General features: G+C 37.2%; 1 protein-coding gene across 1 annotated transcript; it reads right to left on the minus strand.

Moving 5' to 3' along the window:
- Window positions 1-8,669: 8,669 nt before the first annotated feature.
- Window positions 8,670-11,664, minus strand: LOC149167181 (uncharacterized). Its single transcript, XM_089431476.1, has 2 exons — window positions 11,578-11,664; window positions 8,670-9,823 (listed from the first exon to the last, which is right to left on the minus strand). The coding sequence occupies exon 2, from the start codon at window positions 9,495-9,497 to the stop codon at window positions 8,955-8,957; it is 543 nt and encodes a 180-aa protein (XP_089287602.1). The 5' UTR covers window positions 9,498-9,823; window positions 11,578-11,664; the 3' UTR covers window positions 8,670-8,954.
- Window positions 11,665-11,889: the final 225 nt, after the last annotated feature.

Genomic DNA, 11,889 nt, shown 5'->3' on the forward strand with positions numbered 1-11,889 from the left:
GACCATTATATGGACTGTCAAATCAGGCTATGCAATATGTATGTGCTTGTGTATGTGAACGGCAAGGGCTAACCAACCATATATTGTGTCATAAATGCCCTTGCCAGCTATGTATGTGGTGCAAACTTGGGATGGCATACATAAACACTCCGGCGGGCGACCTCGCGTTTCCGGTGACATACCCGGGACCCACCAACGAGGGCCCGCCCGCCCCGTCCCTCCGTTCCCGCTATCCACGTCAGCGCACGGGATCCATTTTCAAATGAAACTCTTCCCTCGCGCCCATTTCATTAAAATTGATTTTCGAACGCCGATGGCTCTGCAACCTGCTCTGCGCATCCGTTGCTAACAACCGCTGCATCCTGCTTCGCATGTCCTCTGCTACGTGCTCTACGACTGCTCTGCGATCACAGGTATTTCTCTGCAATCTAAAATTCCATAAGACTTTGGACATTTGACAAGTCTGCTATTTGTCTGCTGCGAAATCTGGCACTTATTCCGCCTTTCATCTTCTATTCAATCATTTCTACACTTATTCAACGGTGGGTTCTTCTTAGGATTTGGGAGTGAAGTGGGCAGAATGAGATGGGCTGAAACCCATAAACAAACGCCATGGCTTCATCAACGCCGTGCCTTCATTTTCGGGCGCCCCCTGATTAGTTCACTGTTATATGAAAATTGTTTTACCATCTGACATGCTCAGCACAGATAATTTTAGATACGAGAATGCATTATAAACAACATTTAAATTTTGCATCTAAACATTTTCTTGCCTCTGCAACCTCGTTTTCTCCCTCTGAGCGCGCTTAAAATTTCGAAGTTGAATATCTAAAGGTTCTCGGTGATCCGAAAATTCATTACTCTAGTTTAGCAGGCGTGATTAAAGATTTCTCCAGGTTTTAAATCGATATCAGTAGTTATTTAAGATTTTCTCGATATCAGGAGCTGTTGCAATCAAGAAAGACTGCTGAAGGAGATAAAATTCATAGGCATGGATTTTAACCAAAACACCAAGCTGGAGAACACCGGAGTGCTTGGAACCCATAACCTTTTATCTGTAGATATAAATTGTTAACAAAAATATCAGAACAGGGTATCCTGCAGAAACCCACCTTATTCCCTATTCATTCATGTATATGGAATTATCACAATCAATAAAGATAGCTTGGTATTAAGTTTAGATAATGAGCACAGAAGACTTTCCACCTGTTAATGTTGTAAACAGTCGATACAACCACGTCAACGGATAACTTTGTAAACACAGATACAGCCACATCAATAGATGGGCCTGAAGGCACATAATTTTCAGTCGGATAAGCCAAATGCATCTAGACATTTATAAAAATGGTTCAAGAAACAAGGTCCAAGTAAACAAATAGATGCTCACTTTCTTTCTTTTTGCTTGATGCTTTTTTAGATGCTTCTCGTTCTGCTGCTGCCTTCTTTTCGTCCTCGGTCTCCTCACCAAAGAGGTCCAAGTCATCATCATCTTCCTCATCTTTAGGAGGAGACTGACAACAAGTCATTAAATTCTCAGTACATGACCATGAAATAAGATGTAAATTTTCTAGATCATAAAGTCAAATGTGCCACTATAATCCTAAATAACTCATGATAGGTTATAAGTGTAATCTAAATAATTGTCAATGAGAAGTTAGAAATAAGTAGGTCTAACAGAACCAAAGTTTCATTCTTTGTGTTAACTAAAAAATAACAAAAATTATTTACAACTAATAAACAGATATTCATTTATGGATTAGCATAGAACATAAAAAATAAGATTGTGAAGTAGCCAAAGACCTCCCAAAATCAAAACAGAGAATAGAATTCATAGTTTGATACTGTAGGTCCTGGTCTACAAGGGCCTGGACGTGCCTTTTATTGATGGATTATATAGTACTAAACACATTAATCCCAGTAAGAAATTTATAATTCAACTTAAAAGTATTTTTATCAGATCATTACCAGCCTGAAATGCTTGCACTTTCATGTCAATGTGGATGCAGAATGGATACAGAGAAAAGAGAGAAAAAGCAGGTTAAGGGGCATGAAGTTGTAGCTCAAACAGCTTTAAATTTCCTACTAACTTCTAAGGACACAACTGCCATCAATATCAACTTTTCAAAAACACACCTTCATCGAGAGGGTTTCCAGATCCATCACTGTACGATGTAAGGAATTGTTTGGTGGAATACCATCCTAGTAAACAACCTTCCATCCAGCCATTAACGTGGCTTGGATAATTTTTACATGAACAAAACCAACTTTAATAAACTATAAAATTAAAATAAAAGAAGGAAACAATTTAAAAAAAAAACATTTGAAGGACAACTCTCCAACCTGCAATTGCAGCTGGCCAAATAGCTTCTCTAATATTTTACATTTCAAAACTAGTTCGGTAATTTGAAGGAAATTTGCCCATTGTTGCTGTAAACAGTTTCAGGAAATTGGCCCATCCCTGAGCTAAGCAGTTTCACAAAGATGAGATTTGGGCCACTCTACCCAGAAGGAATATCTATAATAAAGTTATCCCCATTGCTAAGTTTTCCTCTCTAAAAGCCAGTTACATTACCTTGAGTGAGGTTTTGTAATTTATAGATATAGAGGTGTTTTTCTGCAGTGAGGCTAAGAATATATCCCAAATCATGGAAAAAGCTCTTTCTTCACTCTTTCTCACAGAGAGGGAAGAAAAATGACAAGGGTGAGAATACCAGAGTCAAATGAATTTGGTAAAAGCAACGATTTCTAAAGAGAATCCACTGGAAGACGGAAAAGGGCTATGAGAAATCTAAAAGAAAATCTTAATTAGTGCTGGCATTCCCAGAATATAATGAAAACGTTATAAACAATAAATATAGTTGCAGTTACCTTTGCTTAAAGGAATAGAATGTTAGAAAGTTAAATAGGACACGCCTACAAGCCTTCTCTTGCATGTAATATGTGTATCTTCTAAATAAGAAATTTTCAATTTTACCAAAAACAAGTGTGTTTTCATTTAAAAAGATAATAAATCTCACTAAGCAAATCCAAATTCTGACTGTTAACATCTGTATATCGTAAGAAAACAGTACCTCGAAGCCAGTAGGGCACTGATATGGTTGTACCACCGAGACACATTAGGAAAGTTAGGTGTAGGTGTCTCTGACACTTGCTGATGCTGAGGATGTGCATCCTCTAAGTCTTATCACTGATATGGTATTTTCTGTTATTTTTCAAGGATGTGCATTCAGACTTGAGGTAGCATAAAAATAATCAATTTCAATCAGGATATTTTGTCATGTTAAAGTATTCTAACATGAATCTATTTTGTTGTTGTCACTATGCAGTGCTTCTAAGCCCACGGAATGGTGGAAAAGTGGACACTATGCATTGAAGTATCATGCCGCCCCAATCCGGGTCCAGCATCTTTAAAAATTGTCCTTCACAATGGGGCAAAAAATCATGTGATTTATAGAATATGGGAAGTGCAGGGAAAGACAACCAATAACGAAGCATACTACATTACACTTGTTGCAGGTTTAAAAGAGGCAAAACACAATGGGGTGAATAACATAACAGTGCTGACAAACTCAGAATTAATCTGTAATCACATGGAAGGCATCTACAATGTTAGCGCAGACAATTTGAGGCCCCTCTACAGAGAGGCAAAAATCTGGAGTGCTCGATTTAATTCTTTTTCGATAAAGCACGTTGCGGAGATCCATAAAATCTCTACTCATCTAATGGTTGGAGCAATCTCAAGTGTAGATGCAGGTGCCAGAGATGATTCAGGATCATCGTTCATTCCACTGGCAAACATTGATCAGCATCAATATAGGTCTCGACTATGTGTATACACCATGGTTGTGCCGTCATTTTTATTGGGATTCTCATACCGTGGTTCTTTCAGTAAAGTACTCGTTAATGTACTTTTTTTTGGTTTTGTAATATCATTCACCTTGGATGTCCAATCATGTTATAACTGAATTCATGTGTCCAATTATGTACATTATATTTGAGGTGAACTAATTATTCTTAACCTACTGGTGATTCTGAAGGCCATCCACAAGTTGGCAAATGTGTGGATCATTGCTTTCAGTGCATATGAATATGTGAATGTTTGATTGGTTTTAATTATGTCCATTTAATATTTTTCAAACTTGACTAGACTACTATTGGACATGGAATTATAACTCCTCAGCTTAATAATATGTATGCACAATCTTCTTCAAGCATCATTCATGATTGCCTATTAATACTTGGAGGGTACCAAAGGCTCATAGTTACCTTGTTATCTACACCTGTTAATTCCATCCACATACTTGCAGCTGCTCCATAAAACAACACAACTATCTGCACAAGCAATCTGATTTCCTTCATTTGAAGCATTTTTGTTGAGTAGGGTTTGCAACACACAAGCAATTCTAGGTAATGTATCCTTTCTTTTCCTTGCTTTCCATACTATATGCACTCACCACATATTTATTTCCTTCAACTTGTTGCTTGACACGAAGTTGGAATCCTTAACACCTACATATAAACTTAGAATGCTGATCACTTGGAACATGTAAGTATTAATTCTCTTTTTGTTTCTTTAAGGACAACTGTTTTATAGCTAGGTTCAAGCATGTTTGCAAACCTCTGGTCGTCTGATGATAACCATTCTTCGACATTTGGGTGAGACAACCGTCACAACTGAACTTTAGTAACATTCATGTTAGACCTCTTATTTCTTGTAGGTTAATCAACCTCCATGCATAATTACGCTACACTCTCAGTGCATGGATGCTCACATTATCATGGAATAGCATTAATGATCCACAACTTCGTTAGAATAAATTTCTGCAAGAATACATTTCATACATAGAGCAGAGCAGACGACTTAAAGGAAAAAAAGGATGAAAATAGTCAACTGAGAGACCACGTTCCTCTTGAATAATGTGCCAACGACCAGGAATCAACCAGAAAGTAGTTATGGAAAGACCATCTGCCATCTCAATCCTTTCCCTGTACTCATGTTGAAAAGAGATTGGTTGTGATGAACTCGACTTAAAATGGATCTTTAACAGTTTTGGAAAGACCATCTGTCATCTCAATCCTTTTCTTGTTACACATGTTGAAAAAAGATGGTAAAATTGTTTTGTGATGAACTAGACTTCCTCAAAATCGATCTTAACATTTGTCTTTCCATAGTGCATGCACTCTTCATCTAGTTTATTACCATTTATGAATCACATAAATTTGGATGTTGTTTACACATTTTTCCATCAGCAAGAAAGAGAGTCAACTTTAAGGTCACGAGCTTTGAAAATTTGTTAATTGAACTCTGAAATTTGTTAATGGTTAGTTCTTTCTCTAGACCGGCTTTAGACTGAAAAAATAAGCACCTCTTAAAGAAAATTATTCCACCAGCTCCACTGAATTGAGGTTGTCCCTGAGCAGCATCATCAAAAAAAATTCCTAAGCCATTGATTTATCAATTAGTTGCACAACAATCTATCTTGGGTAAAATATCTGGGGGGTTTGTTATCTTTCAACTGTTTGAAAAAACTAAGATTGTTCAGTCCTTGCTATGTAGATTGGATTATTAGGGTTAATTTATTCTCAAATAAGCTAATTAAACTCCCCAGGCAATGATAGTAAGTAAAGCTTCAAACCTCTTCACAGTATGATTTTCACACCAATGATTTAATCAGTCTTCTGTTTAATCAGTCTTCTGCAAGAGGACTCCTACAAACATATCTTGCAAGCCCCTCTATCTCTTTCCAAAACTTGAATAGCGAGAAAAGGACAGAATATAAAACTTGAATAGTGAGAAAAGGACAGAATATAAGCAAATGATGCACACTCTCTTCTTCAACCTTGTTCCAGGTGAAAACATTATTGTCCAAGTTCTAGCCAGTGGAAAACCCTTAATTGTAATGAACATTTCATTTTCCATATCACCTTGAAGTACCATTTAAAGCCCCAAAAACCCTACTTTCACCCAAAAAAAAATAAAAATCGAGACCCAATATTGGGAATATAATGCTAACCAACTGGTCTCTTTGACCAAATAATCTCGTCTGGCTAACCTTTAATCCTTACATGAACATCACAGGGATGCAATATATTTCTCTCATTCCAGGGCATCGTCCCCATATAATCCAAGCTCCTAAGTAGATTTCCATGCTAGGACCCAATTGACATATTCATAGATATGTTCTCTGATTGAGAGTAATGAACCTTTTATCGTGCAACATAAAAAAACTAGTGTAACGTAATACACTATTCAACCATTTTGATGATTATGTTATAATTCAATTTGTATCATTTAAAGACTAGTCAATATGATTTTGCAAACTTAGTAGAAAATCCATGACTCCTAATTCTTGTTGTGGCTGCCCTGGTTGAAGCTGTTGGTTCCAGCATGTGATAGTCGATGTTAATTTCAAGTATAAATGATAAATCAAACAGTAGTAAATGACATTTAATCAGGATTGTTCATGATGAGTGCAATCCTATGAGCATGAGAAATTATTACAATCTTTATAGTTTAATCATTATTAAATAACTAACTAGCTGAACAAAGGACAGGAACTCTGTGAAGGGATTGGTTGATTTGCAGACATTGTAGAAATGCATAATTGTAATGTGTACAATTGTTAGTAATGGTTCTAACTAATAGGCCACAACACTGAAAGTAATAATATTAGCCATTCATGCCACCAAAGGCTGAGAATGACAAAGAATGACATAATGGGGTTTGGGTTCTTTTTGAGGCTGAGCTGCTTTAGCTGGGCTTTAATTTTTAGCTTCCTCACTTCTTTTGCATCATCAATTAGAAGCTCTTGCAATAATATTATTGATGTGCTGGATGGCATTGCCCAAGTAGCTAGAAGTTTTCTCCTTAATTCTGTTGGTATTAATCTTGTTTAGTTACATGCTTTGATAGGTAAGTGATACGAACAAAACTATTTTTCTTCTGTATTTCAAGCTAAAGCAAACTTTTGTTTAAAAACATACAAATGTACACGGCCTGTTGTAGTGGAACATGTGTAAATCCAATAACGACAATAAAGGCATATGTTATGTGCACTGAACAACTTTAGCTAATATATGTAATTATCTCTATATAAACGATCTTCTACACATATCACAATCGGTAATTTAGTTGAAGTATACGCATTCCTATCACCATGAATACAAAAGCAAATTGCTATAATAAGCATGAACAAATAAATAACAGAGACATTAATATTGCAGAGGGAGATATTTCTTGAACTCTCTGTATCCAGTACTCATAATAACATGATGATTAAGAATGCAAACTTGATTTTTACAAAGTTGTATATGCCAGATTAGAATGCAAACACTAAGCAAAATCAGAAACAGAGATACACCCATGAAATGAAAGTCTGAACTGGCTAACATGTAAAGTCATTTGCCCAGCAATAGGCTAATAGCTGTATTTTAATTGCAAAGTAGACTGATATCAAAAAAATAAATCTACATAAAACAAGATAAAGTAATCCATAATATGAAAATGAAGGGTTACATATAACAATTCTTAGCAGTAAAAAATCAAAAACCATGCCCTTGGTTATTTAATCTCAGGCTCAACAAAAGAACAATAATCAATGCCACTTTCCAAAGTAAATTTTGAAAACTAATCCGAGCATACACAGCAATGAGAAATGAGCACAAGCAAGCCAGTAACCATTTAATCAGAATGAGATGGTCTTAATTCAGTTTCTAGAAGATGATCAATGCTACTCTATTTACTAAATGCAAGTCTGTTAAGATAACACAACTTCCCAACTTAAGATTGCAGTCCTAACAACTGAGTAATCAAAAACCATGACCTCTGTTTTTAAATCTCAGGCTCAACAAAAGAACAATAATCAATGCCACTTTTCAAAGTAAATTTTGAAAACCAATCTGACATAAATGGTTAAACGAGCTGTGATAATCATGTCCATTGATGCACAACAATGGGAAGCCCGTTCACTTTGTATGCCTCTGAATGTTTCAAAGATCCCACTGTCCTCATTTCATATAGCAATGGGAAGCACAATTTCTTTGGTCATTCTGGAACCTTGCAAAAATTCTGTTACAGTGATTCAAGCTTCCAATAGAATGTCAGAGTTGCCATAATACACTAGTTCTTATCACACCAATATGACACTGGTATCGCTAAGTTGTTTCCTGCAACATCATATGCAGAGATGCATAGACTTTCTAGTCAACCAAGAGATTAATGATGCCAATCATTTTACAGTGTTGGATTGTAGTTTATATTGCTGATGGTTGTGCCTACCGAGAGTTTCATAGCATGAGGGTACTGTCAAGGAAGCATTATCTTCCTCAATAATTACAAAATTACTTCCTTATCAACAATTCCAGAGTTTATTAGGTTTTGTAATATATTGTCTGCCTTGACAGCTTCAAATGCTATATTTTAGACATTTCTGTGCCTCTCAATCTCCACCTGAATTATGGTGTGCTATCAATCCACACTTCTTTTAAGGCCTGAAAATATGGATGGAAAAAGAGGTTTGATATAGATTTGACGACAATGCTGACAGAATAGACTAGAAACAGTGCAGTACTCCTAGAAACTTGCTTGGAGAATCACAGGTCATCAGCAGCCAAAGTTCAGGACCAAGTGGGAAAAGTGTATAATTAATGAAAACAAGAAAAACTCAGAATTTGAAATAATTAAAAGAGTTCATGAATTTTTCCCTTAATAATATTAACAGAACTGTTTCAATGGTCGCAAAAATGCAGAGCTTTTGATATTACAAAGACCAAGTTGGTTTGCCTGCGAAGGAACCACAAGCATAGTTAAACATACAAATAGAAGGAAACCAGTTTCAATGCCCTAACTAGCCAACAAATTTCACCAACCACTAAGAAGTTCAAGTTATTCAAAACTGTCCCAAGAGATTCACACATAATTATGTTCCCTGTCAACCTTTTAAATGCTCAATAAATCAAAGCTGGAGGGCCAAATCAGGCTGTGAATCAACCAGCATTCCAGAAGACTGCCTAACTGGAGACCTTGGAGACTGTTTTTCTACATTCAAATCTGGTGGAATCGAATTTGAAAATTCAGATGTCTGTTGAGAAGGCTGTTTTGAAGGTAAAGACTTCCATAGTTGTTTTTGAGATTGGGATGTATCAGCTCCCATTGGTATCTGCCTGCAATTAAAAGGACTCTGTGTGGTTGAATTCGGCAATTCTAACATCGAGTTTACACCTCCCTGAGAAGTGGCATGAGATGACAGATTCTGAGGATGCATCCAGCTCAGCTGTGAACGCATATACAGAGGCATGTCCATGGGTGCCTGCTGTTGAATAAATTGAGGAACACTACTAGAAATGCCTGATAGTTTTGTATCACCATATGGTTCCCTGGCCACACAATTGGAATTACCATCCAACCTTCTATCAAAACCAGTGCTGCCAGAAGTTGTCGTCTGGACACTTGAAACAGGTTGCACATGTTCAGCTGGTTTGGCAGATGCCCATTGCATAAGTCAGTTACTTCTGGAGACAATCTCAAGCAATTTTGACTGGGATACATCTGAGGTAAATTTTGCACCTGCCAGATTGACTTCACTGGATTTAGCAATTGATGAAGCTGATTTCAACTCACTCTGTTTGACTCCTTGCAAAGGTGTTTGAAAATTTATATTGTTGGCTGACTGTGAACTCATAGATAGAGGAACAGGTAACCCAGTAGATTGAGACAGAGATACTAGTCCTGTAGATTGAGCAACTGTTGCAACTGTAGATTGAGCCAAGGTCTGTTGATCCTTGATCTCCTCACGCAATAACAAAGCACCAGGAGGAGCTTCAGCTGTAACAAAAAAGAAAAAAACACGTTGTTATGCAATCGCATACCCGCCATGGCCTTATATAACAAAACGAGCCAATTATATATATATACTCTTTGTCAGCTCAAAATTTATAACCAAAAATAAATAATCAAAATACAAGCATTATCCAAAAGGAAAAAGTGTACTGTAGATGTTATGAAATCAGAGTAAACAATCTCAGGGATCTGAGCAATTGTAAATAGTGTGATCTTATGAAATAAGAGTAAACAATCTCAGGGATCAATGCTCAGAGCACTAGTTTGGTGACTTGCGGGCCTAAATGTTAAGTTCTAGTAGATTCGGACAAACAATCAAGGGTGAATGTTCACTCCTAACAGTCCAGGCCAAAAAAATCATATAGCAGTCGAGGCCAAAAATAATCATTTATACAAGTCCCTGGGGGAGTAGCTTCATGTGTCTACAAGCTGGTGTTGCACATCCACTTGCTAATATTGTGTATGTAATTGTGGTTATCCATATATCAGTTTAACTTGAAGTAACCATTTTTCCTTTTTCTGTTACTAGTCTCATAATTCAAGAATGCTTACACAGCCTTGTCCTATATAAATATTTGTAAAGCTTATTCTCTGTTGGAAAGTCCAGTATCCTCAACTAAACTAACCATTTTAAATCATCTATAGTTTAGATGATCTCTTTTTATCTGTCATGATTTGTTGTTTATGGTTAATTCAATAACCAATATCTTTTTCCTCCTCCATTGCGGATGCAAGTATCTTTAAGGGCTAATAGTAGTATTGTCAAAGAACTGAGCTATTATTGTCAAAGAACTGAATTCTAAATTTACAATGGCAGGTATGGGAAGTGAAGCTTTGGAAAATCTCTGCCTCCCTGTTTTCCTCACAAATAGATCCTTCCAATTTGCCTGAGAAATCCCTTATGGCAGTTTCAAGGGTAACATTCTTATCTGGTATGTCGGTTCCAGAATCTGCACAAGGGGCTACTGATCATTCACATAAGTTTATCCTTCTGCTGTTAGTCGCTCTTCAAATATGATGTATCCGTCATCACTGGGAGGAGCAACCATGGTAAATTCTATGGGATCTCCAACAGGGGGCAACCATATGATGCTATCTCCCCATTCACTAGGTCCATATTCTCAGAAAGGTATTGGTGGTCATTCGCCTGGGCATATAATTCCCATTTCTTCTTTAGGTGTGCCTCAGATGGGATACCCTATGCAACCAAGCATGCATAATTGATGAAAGGTAACAATCAGCTACTGCTACTATGTAATGCATATGTTATCTTACACTACAAGTTTATCTGAGACTAGAAGGATTTGGCCATTCTTCTTATTCTTTATCTCCTTCAGCTACAAGTTTGGCTCTGCATGATTATAATCTATGGTTTTGTGACCCATTTTAATGCGGATCATTCACATAAACTACTCGATAGCAGCGGAGCTTTCATTACCCTTTTGTTTCAACGATTTTCTATTCACGATGTGAAGATTTTCCTGTAGATTAATAGAGCAATAATTGTGTATGGGTTTCTACACAGTCGATCAATCCAGCCAAACCGTTGGTTAATATGAAATGCAATACCCTTGGTTAATATGAAAATGCGAATCGAACTCCTTAAGCGAACACAGAGATTTATAATTACAGAATGTTGAGAGAATGCGAGGGTTTTAGCAGTCTTTAAAACAGATTTAAAACAAAATGAATGTTTAAAACCACGATTTGACGACTGCAGAGACGGTGCAGGAATTTACCAGGAGGTAACAGAGCTCAGTCCGGCGGGCACTGGGTTGCAGAGTTTCAATGAGCGCAGCGCTTCAGTCCTGCGGGCACTGGGTTGCGGAGCAAACGGGTTCTGGTTGCAGAGTTAAATTGGCGCGCGAAACTATTTCTCAGAATTATGTTATTGAACGAGACGGGGTGGGTCCCGCGTGGGTCATCGGAAACGCGAGGTGGCCGCCGGAGTCCGATGCCTATGGATATGTATGCCATCCCAAGTTTGCACCACACACATAGCTGGCAAGGGCATTTATGACACAATATATGGCTCGTTAGCCTTTGTCGTA

Source organism: Pinus tabuliformis, chromosome 5_1 (genome assembly GCF_031772625.1).
Source record: "Pinus tabuliformis cultivar Carrire ecotype Pingquan chromosome 5_1, CPIR1, whole genome shotgun sequence".
NCBI classification, from domain to species: Eukaryota; Viridiplantae; Streptophyta; class Pinopsida; order Pinales; family Pinaceae; genus Pinus; species Pinus tabuliformis.

Excerpts from the sequence above, each read along its gene's own strand:
- LOC149167181 (XM_089431476.1), bottom strand. The coding sequence starts at position 9,497 with ATGCAATGGGCATCTGCCAAACCAGCTGAACATGTGCAACCTGTTTCA.